The sequence below is a fragment of the Mustela erminea genome, chromosome 5 (genome assembly GCF_009829155.1).
Source record: "Mustela erminea isolate mMusErm1 chromosome 5, mMusErm1.Pri, whole genome shotgun sequence".
NCBI lineage: Eukaryota > Metazoa > Chordata > Mammalia > Carnivora > Mustelidae > Mustela > Mustela erminea.
In genome coordinates, this window is record NC_045618.1 from 126869972 (window position 1) to 126886198 (window position 16227).

A 16227-nucleotide genomic window follows, 5' to 3' on the forward strand; every position below is an offset into this window, starting at 1 on the left:
TTCTGTCTGTGGGCTGGTACGGTCTAGTAATAGTTTATATGACCCAGACGCGTGTGCGAGTGAGGCAGAGAAACTTGACCTAAGCCAAATTAGCAGTCAAATTTCTTGTGAAACCTGGTGACTTAATGTTGTGAATTAAGATTTTAGGATCCCATTCTGCTTTACTTGTACCGCAAATGTAATTCCCAAATCAGCACCATTAACATCAACTAGGGATTTGCAGAAATGCACATTCTTGGGGACCATTGCAGATCTGTTGGTTCGGCAGTCCATCCTAAGTCCTCCAGGTATTTCATATGTTGGCTAATGTTTAAGAACCACTGCAGTAGAGTATTATGTAGTAACATTATTATGTTGTAAATTTAACTAATTGTATATGCTTTCTCAAACAGCCAGCTTAAAATATTTTTCTTTCCCTAGGTCGGATGCTGAAACAAAAAGAGCCTTGGAAGAATTGACGGAAAAATTTAATGAAGCCCAAAAACAAGATGTGGTAAGAACTCTTTGTTAAAATAAATAAGTAAAAAAAAAAAATAAGTAAGCGATTTCATATGCAGATGGTAGTGTGACTGGGCTTGTCATAATCACAGTGAAGTTTCTTGGATTTTAACTTTTTGGGCGATATATGTCATTTTGTCTAAAATCTATTCTTGTACTTCTTATAAAATATTCATGAATTTGGGTATTATAGTTTTTAAATGTTTACAGTGATAATATATTAGAGATAGAATTATTATTTGTTTAATTTTTAGAATTTCCTTATGAATATTCAAAAGAGACCCAGCAATTCCGTGGCTTTTGTTAAATGATGTTTGAAATACGGAATTTCTTGGTAGTGACTCTGTAGCACTCTACATTTTTTAAGTATTTTTAGTATTTTCATTTCACAAGCATGTGTAATCATAATTGCTGCAAAGACCTTGCTGTCTTTTGTTGTTTGACATGATGCCAATTGAAAATACCCCTAATTCTCAAGTTTTATTTATCTCAAACCCAGATTGTTGACAGTCATTATTCAGTGTTTTTTGTTTTTTTAATCACTATTCTTGATGGAATTAAAGTGAAAAATGAAGTACATACAATGTCTGTTTCTTTGCATCATCAGTTGCACCTCTGTTTGCTTTTTTAGGAGGAAAGAAAAATCAATAGCAATTGTTAACTAAACTTGCAAATTTACCAACTTCAGGAGCAATGTGTATTTATTTATCCCAGAGTAACTTTTGTTTTTTTTTCAAGACCAGGAATGGTAGCAGACAGAATATTTTTCTTAACATGTTTTATTCAAACTGAAAATATAGGCAGATTTTTTTTTCCTGCAGTTTTTATTGTGTTTATAGTTCCTTACATAGATATGTTGAGTTTATTTGGAGTTTGAATTCATTGGACATATAAGTTAAGAAATGGATATCCTCTATTTTCAAAGAGATCAACTTAGTTACTCTACTTGCAGTGAAATTTGCCTGTTTCAGAAATTTGAATAAACATCTGGCCACATAAAAGCATATTCCTCTTGTGCTTTTGGTGCTGATTTCTTTGTGAAGCGCCCAGAAAGATGAAGATATAATGTACTGTCTTCTGTTGAAATAGAAAAAAATCTTTGCAGTCAGTATCTGATGATAGGTCAACTGATGCTATTATGTGATCAGGAAATGGGATATTTCTTTTTTTTACATGAAGTCCTAGATGTTTCCAAGCATACTAAGACCTTACATCAGTTTAAGTTGTGCCAATCTAAAATACTTTAACTATCATACTTCAAAGAAAAATTATTTTCTGAGGTTAACGCATTGGAACCTTTTTTAGTTTATTGCAGTGGTTCACACCGCAAAAAGTCTATGCCATTGTCTGATTTACATACTATCTAAATAGGAACTGAACACATACTTTGAAGAATGTAGCTCCTAGATCCTTTATAACTTACTAAATGATCTTCTGGCTCTTCTCACATAGTCTAGAGTGGAACCTGTCACCTGGCAGCAGAACCTGCTGGAGCTTTATCTTTTTTTAAAAAAATTCTTAATTTTCTTAATTTGAAGGTGTGGTTAACTTACAGCAAAGTACTTGCATGTAAGTCAGTAAGGTGAACAGGCCCATGTAACCACCACCCAAATCTAGAAATAGAACATTACCAGTGCCCAAGAAACCTCCTCATTCCCTGTCCTAATCACTACTCCTCCTTTTTCGAAGATGAATATTTTGACTTTTTACCCCATAAATTAATTTTGACCACTTTGAATTTTTTATGGAAGTGGAATCTTATAGGGCATGGTTTTGTGTGTCTGTTCTTTGCTAATCCTTAAGGTTATGATATTTCTAGGTGTTATGTCAGGTACTTTCAGCTTGTTCATTTTTATTGCTCTTTAGTATACCATTGTGTGGATTTACTGCAGTGTATTTTAACATGTTATGATATTTGAATTATTTCAAGTTTTGGGCTATTACAAATAAGACTGCTGCGAGTAATCTTATTCATGATTTTAGTGCGTATGTAAATGCATGTCTGTTGGTATGTAACATATAGTGTGATTCCTACATGCCTTCACATCTGGCCGATACTGACGAACAGGTTTCCAAGGTGATTGCATTAATTTACATTCCCACTGACAATGCAGAAGAATTCATGTTGCTTTTCATCATTTCCAGTACTTGGTATTTGTTGGGTCCGTGATTAAAGGAGCGAGACTGATACAAAGCGAAGGTCAAGCAAAGCTTTATTTCGCACCAAGCATCAAGAATCTAACCGAACGTTCGGGGCTGCACCTCTTACAAGAGAGGGCGACCCTTCTCTGTTTCACAGGCTAGCTTTTAAGGGCAAAGGCCATGTGGTTGGGCCTGGCAACGCACAGGTGGCCAACGAGATTGTTAATACACACAGGAATCTCCACAGTGATGCTAGGTGACCAATTGAGTTACAATTTACCCTAGTAGACATTTGAACCAGCCTATTACACCTTGATTGGGACTGGCGCCAAAAGGGCTCCCAAAGGGCGGGGCCCATACTCCTTGGTAACCAGGGAGACAGTATGCATCCCCCCCCCCCCATCGGATGTCTCCACCTGGCCTGACCCACCCTTGTATCTGGGCTTTGTTACCTGTAAATCCCCTGGGGGAAGGGGACCAGGGACAATTTCTAAATAGGTTCTTACAGTATTATTAGTCTTTCAATTATAGCCCTTGTGTTAGGTGTTTATAGTCTCTCATCATGGTGTAATTTGCATCTTCATTATTACTAGATGATGAGCATTTTTCACATTTTGTCTTTTCTAGAGTTTCTCATCTTTTGGCCTGATTTGGACCTTATTTATCAAGTCATTGATATTTTTCTCCAATTTCCTACTGAATCGTCTGTTAGGAATACATTCCATTCTTTTTTTTTTTTAATTTAAATTCTTTTAATTAACATATAGTGTATTTTTTTCCATTTTATTTTCTTTTCAGTGTTCCAAAATTCGTTGTTTATGCACCACACCCAGTGCTCCATGCACTATGTGCCCTCCGTAATACCCACCACCAGGCTCACCGAACCCCCAACCCCCTCCCCTCCAAAACCCTCCGTTTGTTTCTCAGAGTCCACAGTCTCTCATGGTTTGCCTCCCCCTCCGATTTCCCCCATCTCACTTCATATAGTGTATTATTAGTTTCAGAGGTAGAGTTCAGTGATTCATCAGTCTTATATAATACCCAGTGCTCATTACATCATGTGCCCTCCTTAATGTCCATCACCGAGTTACCCCTTTCTCCCACCCCTCTCCCCTCTAGCAACCCTCAGTTTGTTTCCTATAATTAAGAGTCTCTTACGGTTTTCTCCCTCTCTGATTTCACCTTATTTTATTTTTCTCTCCTTTCCCCATGATACTCTGTTTTGTCTTTAAATTCCATATATGAGTGAGATCATATGATTGTCTTTCTCTGATTGACTTATTTCACATAGCATCATACCCTTTAGTTCCATCCATGTCATTGCAAATGGCAAGATTTCATTTTTTTTTGTTCGCTGAGTCATATTCCATTGTATATAATATACCACATCTTCTTTATCCATTCATCTGTCAGTGGACATCAGGCACTTTTCATAATGTAGCTGTTGTGGACATTGCTGCTATAAATATTGGGTTGCAGGTACCCCTTTGAATCACTACGTTTATATCTTTGGGTAAATCCCTAGTGGTGCAATTTCTGGATTGTAGGGTAGCTCTATTTTTAACTTTTTGAGGAAACTCCATACTGTTTTCCAGAGTGGCTGTACCAGCTTGCATTCCCAACAGTGTAAGAGGTTCTCCTTCCTCTGCAATCTCATCAACATCTGTTGTTTCCCGATTTATTAACTTTAGCCATTCTGACTGGTATGAGGTGGTATCTCATTGTGGTTTTGATTTCTATTTCCCTGATGCTGAGTATTTTTTCATGTGTCTGTTGGCCATTTATATGTCATCTTTAGATAAATGCCTATTCATGTCTAATGCCAATTTCTTGATTGGATTGTTTGTTCTTTGGGTGTTGTGTTTGATAAGACATTTGTAAATATCTTCTCCCATTCTGTCAGTTGTCTTTTCTGTGAGTCAATAGAACTGTTTCCTTTGCTGTGCAAAAGCTTTTTATCTTGATGAAATCCCAATAGTTTACTTTTGCTTTGTTTCCCTTACCTTTGGAGATGTGTCTAGTAAGAAGTTCCTGCAGCCGAAGTCACAAAGAGGTTGCTGCCTCTGTTCTTCTCCAGGATTTTGATGGATTCCTGTCTCACATTGAAGTCTTTCATCCATTTTTAGTCTAGTTTTGTGTACGGTATAAGGAAGTGGTCCACTTTCATTCTTTTGCATGTGACTGTCCAATTTTCCTAATACCATTTGTTGAAGAGACTTTTTTTTTCTATTGGATATTCTTCCCTGCTTTGCTGAAGATTAGTTAACCATAGAGTTGAGTGTCCATTTCAGGGTTCTCTATTTTGTTCCACTGAACTATGTGTCTGTTTTTGTGTCAGTACCATGCTCTCTTGGTGATTGCAGCTTTGTAATATAGCCTGAAGTCTGGAATTGTGATGCCACCAGCTTTGGTTTTCTCTTTAAGAACAGAAATCCACTCCATTCCTGTTGGCTATTGGCTATTTTCTTTTTTGAGATGCCAGTTTGCTTCTTTTTGTCCACTTTTTTTTTTAATTGGGTGTTTTTTCATTATTGATTTGTGGGAGGTCTTTCTTTTATATATGAGCACTCTGTCAGTTATATGTATTGCATTGTTGTCTCCAATTATCCAGAGCTGTTTCATCTCATTCTTAAAATTCTTTTAATGAGGTCTTCTGTTGAAATTTAATCTAGTTCAGTTTTCTGTCTCTTCTTTTGTGGTTATTTGCTTTTTTGACCTGTTTAAGAAATTGTTCCCTTTCCTCAGATCATGAAAATATTTTCTTATATAATATTCTAGAAGCTTATTATTTTACCTTTTACATTAAGATCTAATATCTACTTGGAATTGATGTTCAAGGTATGAACTTACATTTTATATGACATCTAATTGATTTGGTTTCATTTATTGAGAGAACCACCCCTTTGTTATTACTTTACAGTCCTGTCTTAGTTGTAAATCAAAGGTTCAGATGTGCAGACATCTCTTTCTGGATTTATTCAGTCTTCTGGTTCGTTTGTCTATTCCAGTGTCCATATTGCATTGTCTTGATTACTGTTGTTTTATGATAAGTTGTGATATGGTATAGTAAGTCCTTCCACGTTGTTTTTCAGGTTTATCCTGTGTATTCTTTCTCTGAATTTCTGTATACATTTTAGAATTAGCATGTGAAATCATTAAAAACCTAGGATCTTGATTCGATTACATTGTATCTATAGGGCAACATGGAGGGAATTGACATTTTTATAATGTTGAGTTTTCCAATTTATGAACAGAGCAAATTCTTTCATTAATATTGTACAGTTTTTTTAAAAAATCTGGAGGTCTTATATGTTATATATTAATTTTAACATTTATTTTTTGACTTTGATATTTTTATGCCATTTTAGAGAGTATCACTTAACATTAAAAAGTTAATAATCTTTGTCTCTTTTTAATTTTTAAATTTTTGGGGGTGAAGAGGGGCAAAGGGTGAGAGGGAAAGAGAATCTTAAGGAGTCTGATCTCATGACCCTGAGATCACGATCTGAGCCGAAATCAAGAGTTGGATGCTTAACTGACTGAGCCACCCAGGTGCCCCATCTTCAGCTTTCTTCATTTCTTTCTGTGTCTCATTCCTTTTTGCATCCTGAGATTCCTCATCTTCTTAAAAACATACTTTGAAATTTTCTTCAGAGTGTATCTGCATATGCCTGAGTGAATTCCATTTACAATTTAATTTGGAGTAGGTTCTTTTGTGACAGATCCTCTTTGTATTTGTCTGAAAATATCTTTATTTCACTTTTTTTGTTAGAAGAGATTTTCACTGGTTATAAAGGTCTAAATAATCCCTTTTTCCCTCCAGTCTGTATTTTGAAGATATTTCATCATTTTCTCAGTTCCATTGTTTCTGTTGAGAAGTCAGCTGTTATTCTTGTTGGTGCTTTTTGTATGATAATATATATTTTTCTCTAATTTGCTTTTGAGTCTTTCTTCTTACTGTTTGGTTTTCTGCAGTTTTACTGTGATGAGCTTAGTTGTGTTCCTTTGAGTTGTGCCTATTCCCTTTGTCTCTTATGTTTATTTTTATAAATATATTGTTTTTTCATTACTTAATTTGAAAATTTTCTTTGGACCTTTTATTTACTTGTTCTTTCTTCAGCTGAATCAGCTCTGTTAACCCACCCACTGATTTTGTATTATCATTTACCACATATTTCACTTCTAGAATTTTGATCTTATTGTTTTTAACTTTGTAGTTCTTTGGCAAAATCCTCAATCTGTTTATCTCTGTGTCATAACTTCATTGTCAAGATCTTCTAAAGCTCTGTTTCTATTTGTTATCTCTTATTTTTCTTGGATTTTGATTACATTGTTTTTGCCTCATTGTTTTGTTTATTTTTGATTATCTTGTTACTTTTGTTTGACAGAAAATGTATTTCATTCTTATTAAAGATAATTAATTTGATAATTATTATATGAGAATATGTATTTATTTTTTACTATAGAATAAGGGCCATAGCAGTCATGGATTACCTTATTTTTTTGTGCTATTTCAATGTTAAAACTTCAATGATGAATTTCAACTACTTCTAGTTCACCTTATTTCTGGCGGATGACCATTCAGGAATCTAGCCCAAAGTCTGGGGGTGGGATTGGGGAAGTTTAACTAGACACCCCCCTCCTTGGAAAATGTCTAACCTCCAGTTTTTCCTCTGTAGCCCCACACATCTGTTAAAAACTCTGTTTAGATTCTCAGTATTACAACTGTTTTTTCTTTTCTTTTTTTTTTTTTTAAACAACTGTTTTTTCTGACGTGGGCTGATATTTCAAAGAGAAAAGATGGACTAACCTCTGAGGTTTTTTTTTCCTTCTCATTCATCTTGTCTCATATATCTTTCCAGTGCCTTAAAACTGTTTTTTGTTTAAATTTTCTAGTTTTTTGAATTATTTTTAGTGGAAGATTTGGTCTGAATTATCTCAGCTGTCATTTTTGGAAATGAAACTCCATGAATGTCTTGCATATATATGGTTCTGTTACTATATTTGGTATTTCTAATGCTGTTTCTATCAGGATTTTGCCGTTTTGCAGCCATTTTATGAGGCTCCTTTAACTTGGTACATAAGTATACAACTTGTGAGTATGCTTATAACACAGACTTTGCTCCAAACTCAAATATCCTCAATGTTCTGCTGAGATTTTTGTAGTTTTGAGTAAGGTATGGACAGTTTTACTGTCATGCTGTTTTTTGATGTTGTTAGTCAGGATAGTTTGAGTTTGGAGTTTGAAAATACTAAGTCGCATGGTGCACATTACATTTGTTAATGTTTTACCTTTCACTGCTTACAAAGAACCCATAATGAAGAGTTACTTCATTTGTATTTCTTTTATATAGCAAATAAAACTAGTAACTGATGTCTACAGTCAAGAGTGTTGATGGGGGTCTGAAATGTAATTACTGAGCTGAAAGTTAACAGCTGAATTCACAGAATGTTCACTTCTTTTATCCTTATTACCATGTATTAAGAATTACTATATATCAGATAGAGCTATGATGGAACAACTGGATGTCACACCTCACTAGTGCTCAGTTCATTGTTGTAATTGGTGTATACAGTTCCCCAGTTTACCTAACTGTGCAGTTTGCCCAGCTCATCAGGATGTATTCTTTTATAGTGTCTATACCTGGAAAATTATACACACTTAAATATTATTCAGTTGAATTGTTCAACTGTTAGTTCCTCCCATCAAGTTGTGTTGCTATAGCTTGTTTTGTGTTTTCTGTAATTTGCTTTCAAAGTAAGGGTATCTCCTAATTGAGGGCATCTCATACCTCATATGGGTGTATGTAGTCCTGATTGAGAAAAGTTGTCTAATGTCAAACTTAAAAATAATATTGTTGAATTTTGGAAGGTCTTCTGAAGGCCACATGATGTTTGTTTCCAATTTATACAAGGCTTAATATAGATTTTCTAATTCACTTATTCCAATTGAAGTCGACATTTACATTTTATAACTTTGACATATTGTGTTGTATTTGTGAATTCATGATAGCATGCTGTCAGAGAACATTTAGTTTTGTTATTTGAATGTTAAACTTCTCAGAGGCTGCAGCTGTTTCCCCCCTCCAGATTTAAGCTTGAATTAAAATTACCAAAGTGATGCACGTTCACTGTGGAAAACTTTAAAATATTGTACAAATACATAAAGAAAAATGAACGACTGCCACTATCTCTCACCAATTTCAGTTTCTTTGGTACATACTGTTATTCACTTTTATTGTGCATTACTCTGAGGCTACAGCTGTTTATCATGCATTTTCTCAATAACTAAAATATATCTTGAAAGTTTATAGGACACAGTTTTCTTTGAGAGGCAAAAAGTGTTGGTTCCTATCAGACATGCCAAGATTTGATTTGTTAATCCTTTATGATTCATAGACTTTTGCTTGTTTAGTTTCTTTTATACTTCCCATTAGAAGGGCATAGTTATTATTTATAACACATTATGGAAAATATTTTCCATTAAGGTTTAATTTTGGTAACAATCAATATTGCATGGGCCTCATACCACAGGGGAAATTTCAGTTCATTAGTTGTCTAGATTCTACCCATTTGAGTGTGATATGAATACTTACTAAGTTTGATTATTCATGGCGGAAAAGTCAATTTTATTTCAGTTTTCTATTGTAGGGTCACTATTTAAATTAAAAATCTAAACATGGATCTAGCTGTTTCTGGAAGAGTTGGTCATTAATTGAACTCAGAATTCTGTCAACACTGCATTTAGGATAATATGGTTATTGCATAGATTACAACAACAGAATAGACAACAAATATTTATTGAAGTAGATTTTAAACCAGATAGATACTTGCCTACCACAACAACTGGAACAAATGAATGTCCACGCATGTTTATTGAATGAATGCATGAAAATGGACCTGGGGCTTATAAGATGCTGCTGGAAAGGGAGACCTGCATTAGGCTTATTTTTCTCACTGATCAGTTGTGTGACCACTGGTTAATGACCATCTCGTGAGTCTTCTTTTTAGAGTAAAGGATTTGGATAAAAATCCAAAATACCTCCAAAGTTTTTATTTTATTTTATTTTATTTTTTTTTCTAATAAGTGATTCATTCCTTTTGATTCAACAGTGCCACTTAAAGATTGTTTCCTGAGGGGCTCCTGGGTGGCTCAGTGGGTTAACGCCTCTGCTTTCGGCTCAGGTCATGATTCTGGGGTCCTGGGATCGAGCCCTGCGTCGGGCTCTCTCCTGGGCAGGGAGCCTGTTTACTCCTCTCTCTCTGCCTGCCTCTCTGCCTACTTGTGATCTCTGTCAAATAAATAAATAAAATCTTTAAAAAAAAAAGATTGTTTCTTGAATTTATAAAAATTATCCTATATTGGAGTATTTGCCATAGCATCTATTAGTAAAAATAAATGTTATCCCATTATCAGTAGGGTACTGATAGTAGGAATTATTGTAATCAATTAGGGCAAACTATGCATTTGTTACAAAAAAGGATGTGGATTTATTTGTTGTCATGGAAAGTTACCCATGATATGTCAATTGCCAAAAACTTATAAAATATTATGTATAACACCTCATTTTTATTTAAAGAAGTGAACTGGAAATGTGTTTGACTAGTCATGCACATATGCAGAGAAAAATATACTATATTTATATATATATATTTATATATATACTATCAGTGTTTTTCTCTTCATGGTTGGTATATTAGATTGTATTTATTTCTTTTTATCATTCTTTATTATTTTTAACTGTGGTAAAATTTACCATCGTATCACTTTTAAAAGATTTTATTGACTTATTTGAGAGAAAGAAAGAGATGGGGTGGAGAGGCACAGAGGGAGAAGGAGAAGCAGACTTTCCCACTGAGCAGGGAGCCAGACCCCAGGGCTTGATCGCAGGACTCTGGGATCCTGACCTGGACCTAAGGCAGATGCCTAACTGACTAAGCCACCCCGGTACTCCTCAATTTTTTTTTTTTTTTTTTTAAAGATTTATTTTTAAGCTTTAGTTTAAGTTGAGAGAGAGGGAGAGAGAGAGAGAGCACCTGAGTTGTGGGGGATGAGAGAGGAGAGTGAGTCTTAAGCAGATTCCTCGCTGAGCGCAAGGCCCAATGTCAGGCTTGATCTCACAACCCATGAGATCCAAACATGAGCAAAGACTAAGAGTCTGATGCTGAAACAACTGTGGCACTGGCTAGGCGACCCTATCACTGTATCACTTTTAAATGTTAAGTAGTGTTAGCACATTCACTGTTTCAGAACACTTTTTACCTTGCAAAACTGAAACTCCACCCATTAAGCAACAGCTTTCCATGATACCCTTTTTCCAGTTCCTGAACATCACCTTTCAACTTTCTGTCTCTATAACTTTGACTACTCCAGGTATCTCATTTAAGTGGAATGATACAGTATATTTGTTTATTTGTGATTGGCTTATTTCACTTAGCATAGTGTCTCCAAAGTTTATCCATTTTGTAGCATGGGTAAGAAGTTTGTTCCTTTTTGAGACTGGATAAAACTCCATTGTATGTGTAACCACATTTGGTTGATCCATTTATCTGTCAGCGGACACTTGGGTTGCTTCCATCTTTTGGCTCTTGTGAATAATGCTGCTGTAAACATGTGTCTACAAATATCTCTTCAAGACCCTCTTTCAATTCTTTTGGGTATATGCCTAGAAATGGAATTGCTTGTAACTCTATTTTCAATTTTTTTAAAGGAATCAACATATTGTTTCTATATGATCTGTACAATTTTATATTCCTACTAAACTAACAGTGTACCAGGGTTCCACTTTCTCTCCAACACTTATTTCCTGTTTTTTTGGTTTTGTTTGTTTTTGATAGCAGCCACCCTAATGAGTTTGAGATGATCCTGTATTTTTTTTTCTGATAAGTTTTGCTATTAATTACTTTTTAAAAATTAATTATTTTTATTAACAAAGGAAGTGTTACTTGCCCCTGGGGTATAGGTCTGTGTATCGTCAGGCTTACACACATCACGGCACTCACCATATCACATACCCTCCCCAATGTTTATAACCCAACCACCCTCTCCATTCACTATTAATTACTTTTTATATTCAGAGTGAACTATAAAGGTATTTCCATTTTGTAAAAATTGCATAAATTAACAGCCTTTTTTTTTTTAGTATTTCTCCAATATTATTTACTTATACAGCAGGTACTACATTTATTTCAGATGCAGTTGTAAATTATTTATTGGGGTATTAAAGTTGATTACGATGATAAATCAGAAGCTTGATGCTGAACGGTATTTTGAGTTTTTAGTAAAACACTATCAGAGTAAATATCTTAATTGTTTTTAAGCAATAAAAGGTAGAAAACCAAGAATTTTCATTCTTAGTAAATATTAGCTGCTAATTTTTTTTATAGAATATCAAAAAATATTTTTGATTTTTGGATTTTTTAATATTTTGATTTTCAGGTTTTTTAACTAATTAAACTTATGTTTACCAGCATCATTTAAAAAAATTGATTTGATGTATAATTTATCATAAAGTTAACCTGCTTTATGTGCACAATTCAGTGCTTTTTAGCAAATGTACTGAGTTGTGTAATCATCACCATGGTCCAGTTTAGAACATTTCTGTTGCCCAGTAAGACTCCTTGTGACCAGGACCCTTCTGGCTGTATAGAATTGTTAGCAAAAGATTTCTTATTACAGGGCTATGTTTATTGCTTCTCTTAAATGAACCCAAATGTCTTTTATCCTCCCGTAGCTTCCTGCATGAAATATGCACATCATCAAGTAGGTAAATTTTATTTAGGGGACTGTATGATGATATGCATGAAATGTATTTGAATTTGTACAACTTTTAGCAAGGAAAATCTTGCATCAGAGAAAACATTCTTTTATGTTTATTTTAGAGAGTCCCAATTAAACATTTTTCTGTTTGACTTTAGTTTTTGATCTTTTACAGCTGGTTTATTTTCTGTAGATCACAGTAGAAAAGATTGACAAGCTAATGAAAAACACATTTAATTATTTGCTGCTCATAGACATCAAAACTTTTCTAGGCAGGTCATGTTATAGAAAATTAAAATGAAAAAGAACTAAATAGAACAGTTTATCATTAATAGAATAAAAAATGCTGTCTTGGCAAACTTGGTATTTCCCTTCTACTTCACCAGAGGGCACTCTTTTCTAGTATATTTTAATTCTGATCTATTGAATTATTCTACTTTGGAAGATTTAAGTCTTTTATTGGGATCCAGGTTTGGATTATTTAGAGGCTAATGATTGTTTTCTTTTGTAACTTTCAGTCCATTTTTTTGGTGAGCTGTTTTATAATAGCATTAAAAAGAATACTATAAACAAGCCATTTTTAAATGCTTAGGTGGTAGTGTATCTGGCATAAAATATCTCTTCAGTATATTCTCTTTTTGCCTAACAGCTCTGTAATGTCACTGTTTTTTGTCTCTTCATGTTAAGGTTTCAGATCGGGTGGAACGACGGCTTCAGGAAATAGAAAGAGAGATGCGCACAGAACGAGAGCTGGTGGAAAAACGTCAGGATCAGCTGGGAGTTATATCTTTGCAGCTACAGGAGGTCTGTGAAAAAAGCTTTCTCAGAATATAAATCTTGAGTTCGGATAGTTTGGATACTTATTTAGCCATTGTTAAAATTGTTAGAGTTCCTTGGTCATTGCATGTATATTTCAGTGCATCTGAGAAGTATAGCATGTACGTTATCTAGTTCAGTGTGTGAAGATAGCCCTTTCTGGTTCAAACCCAAAGTCTACTGCTTGCTGGCTGTGGTGACCTTGGGCAAAATCCTTCGCTTTTCTAGGCCATTTCCTCTGTGGAAAATGGAAATAGTAATAGTATTTACCTAATCATGTTGGTGTGATGATAAATGAGTTAATGCTTGTAAAGCACTTAATATCTGGCATGTGCTCAAAAATGTTAACTGAAAGTATGATTACTCTGATCAATTTTCCTTGGCGTGAACTAGACCTCAGGGGTCAGCGAACTATGGCCACTGGGCCAAATGTGGCCCATTGCCTAGTTTTTGTAAATAAAGTTTTATTGGAACACAGCCCTTCGTTCATTTACTGTTTGTAGGTGGTCTTTTGACACTGTGGCAGCACTGAGGAGTTGTTAAAAGAGACCATATATCCCACAAAGGCTAAAGTATTGACTTTCTGGTCCTTTCATAGAAAGTTTGCCAACCCCTGGACTAGACTATAGTCATACCATTCCAAAACTGAGATCGCTTACCTTTTAGGTACTTTTTTTATTTTGAAATTTCAGATTTAGGAGGAAGTTGAAAAATTAGAACAAAGGATTTCTGTATACCCTTTACTTAGATCGCTCCAATATTCACATTTTATATGTATGTTATAATAATAATAATAATAATGTATAAGTTACATATTATATATACATAATTTTCTGAGCTAGTTGCAGATGTGATGTAAATACTTCTACACCTAAATAATATTGTATGTACATTCTCTTCCATAATCATAGGAATTTAATACTGGATTAATACTATGATATAATCTATAGTTTTTATTCACATTTAGCCACTAACATCCTTTTCTGGTCCAGGCTATAATACAGGGTCACATACTGCGTTTGACCATTGTTTCTCTTTAGTCTCCTTTGATCTGGAACAGTTTTTTCAGTTTTTCTTTGTCATTTATGACCTTGACAACTTTGCAGAGTACTGGCCAGTCACTTTGTAGAAATCTTGCGTTTTGGTTTGTTGATGCTGTCTCATGACTAAATCTAGATTCAGGTGACGGACTTTTGGCAGGAAATGCAGAGAATTGGTGTTGTATTCTTCCCAGGGTATCTTATTAGAAGGCATATAAGGCATCCCATTACTGGTGAAAGCTGAACATTTGGTTAAAGTGTTGTCTGCCAAATTTCTCCACTGTAAATCTTAATAATATGCCTTTTTAAGTATTTACTTTATGTGGAGATTCTTTGAAACTTGAAAATAGCTTATTATCATATTTTCACCCATAGATTTTAACATCTGTTAATATTCTTTCATGAAACAGTTATTACTATAAGTGATGCTAAATAGTGTTTCTTTTTTTAACACATTCTATTGCTTTTTCTGCATTTATTAATTGGATTCATACTGTGAGGAAAGGCTTTGCTTTTTCCTTTTATTAATTAATGGTGTAGATTTGTAAATTTCATTGTATTATGTTGGTTATGTTTTATTACTATCATAGAAAATTGATTTGTTGAAATTCCTTTATTTTTTATTTTTTTTAAAGATTTTATTTATTTATTTGACAGAATGAGAGAGAGAGATTACAAGTAGATAGAGAGGCAGCCAGAGAGATAGGGGGAAGCATGCTCCCTGCTGAGCAGAGAGCCCAATGTGGGGCTCCATCCCAGGATCCTGGGATCATGATCTGAGCCGAAGGCAGAGGCTTAACCCACTGAGCCACCCAAGCGCCCTGAATTTCCTTTAAATGTGTCTTAGATCTATACATAAAGTATAAAAAATTGAGACAAAACAAAAGATTTTATTTTATTTTATTTTTTATTTTTTTTTAAAGATTTTATTTATTTATTTGACAGAGAGAGAGATCACAAATAGGCAGAGAGACAGACAGAGAGAGAGATGAGGAGAAGCAGGCTCCCTGCTGAGCAGAGAGCCCAATGCGGGACTCGATCCCAGGCCCCTGGGATCATGACCTGAGCCTAAGGCAGAGGCTTAACCCACTGAGCCACCCAGGCGCCCAAAACAAAAGATTTTAAAAAGGATTTCTTTTTCTTTTACAAAATGATTTTCTCTAAAAGTGGTGTTCTATAAATGCATGTATATGTGCTTGAAGATCATTGACCCTTATAAATTGGAGGATTAAAAAATTTTTTTTAATTATTAGGAGATACTGCCAATTGAAAACTAGGTGCAAAAATGGCAACCCTGAAATTATAATGTAAGCAATAGAAAATCTACTTTTGTTTTCTAAAATTCCATTTTCCTCTATTTCACAAAAGGAGGCATACCCTTGTTAGTAGGTAATTACTTTGAGGAGGATACTTTGTTGAATAATTAGATACAGCATGTGGGTAGCCTTCTTTTTTAAACCTTGATTTTTATACATTTGTTCTCAAAGTAAATTGCATCTGGTGAGCATAAGAATAGACAATTGTTCTTTTTTGCAAGAGAAAATTAGAGAAATTTTCCATACTTATTTTCTTCTTTCTTTGCAGAATGCATAAAATTACAAAGAGGGAGAGGAAGATTGCTTCCCATCCCTGTTCTTGAGAAACCAGAGCCTGAATATTTGCATTGTAATTGTCAGTTTGACTAAAAGCTTGAGCTGTGATTTAGAATTCCATCTCTGACAATACAGTAGAGGATCGCTATTGATAAGAAATGTTTAATTTCATATTTTGTCACTTTAATATAAGTGGTGACCCATATGCTTTTAAAAGGTGGTTTTTGGATTAAACAGTGCAGTGGAAGCTGGAAAGGATTAATATAGGCTGATATGTTTTCCTTCTCCCAAGCTAAGTGGCTTAGGCTGATCTGGAAAGGTCATATTTAAGGAGAGGAAACACTTTGCTTTCTTTTCAATATTAAAAAATACTTTTGCA

At 34.5% G+C, this 16227-nt stretch overlaps 1 protein-coding gene across 13 annotated transcripts in view; it reads left to right on the forward strand.

The window, feature by feature from the left end:
- Window positions 1-16227, forward strand: part of CEP128 (centrosomal protein 128) — a 408542-nt gene that overhangs the window by 41227 nt on the left and 351088 nt on the right. For all 13 annotated transcript variants that reach the window (XR_004286107.1, XM_032344800.1, XM_032344799.1 and 10 more), the window contains 2 exons: window positions 421-493; window positions 13088-13204. Coding sequence is in view for 12 of the 13 variants with exons in the window: in XM_032344800.1 (XP_032200691.1) it covers window positions 421-493; window positions 13088-13204 (190 nt within the window). In the remaining variant the exon portion in view is untranslated. The remainder of the gene's footprint in view (window positions 1-420; window positions 494-13087; window positions 13205-16227) is intronic.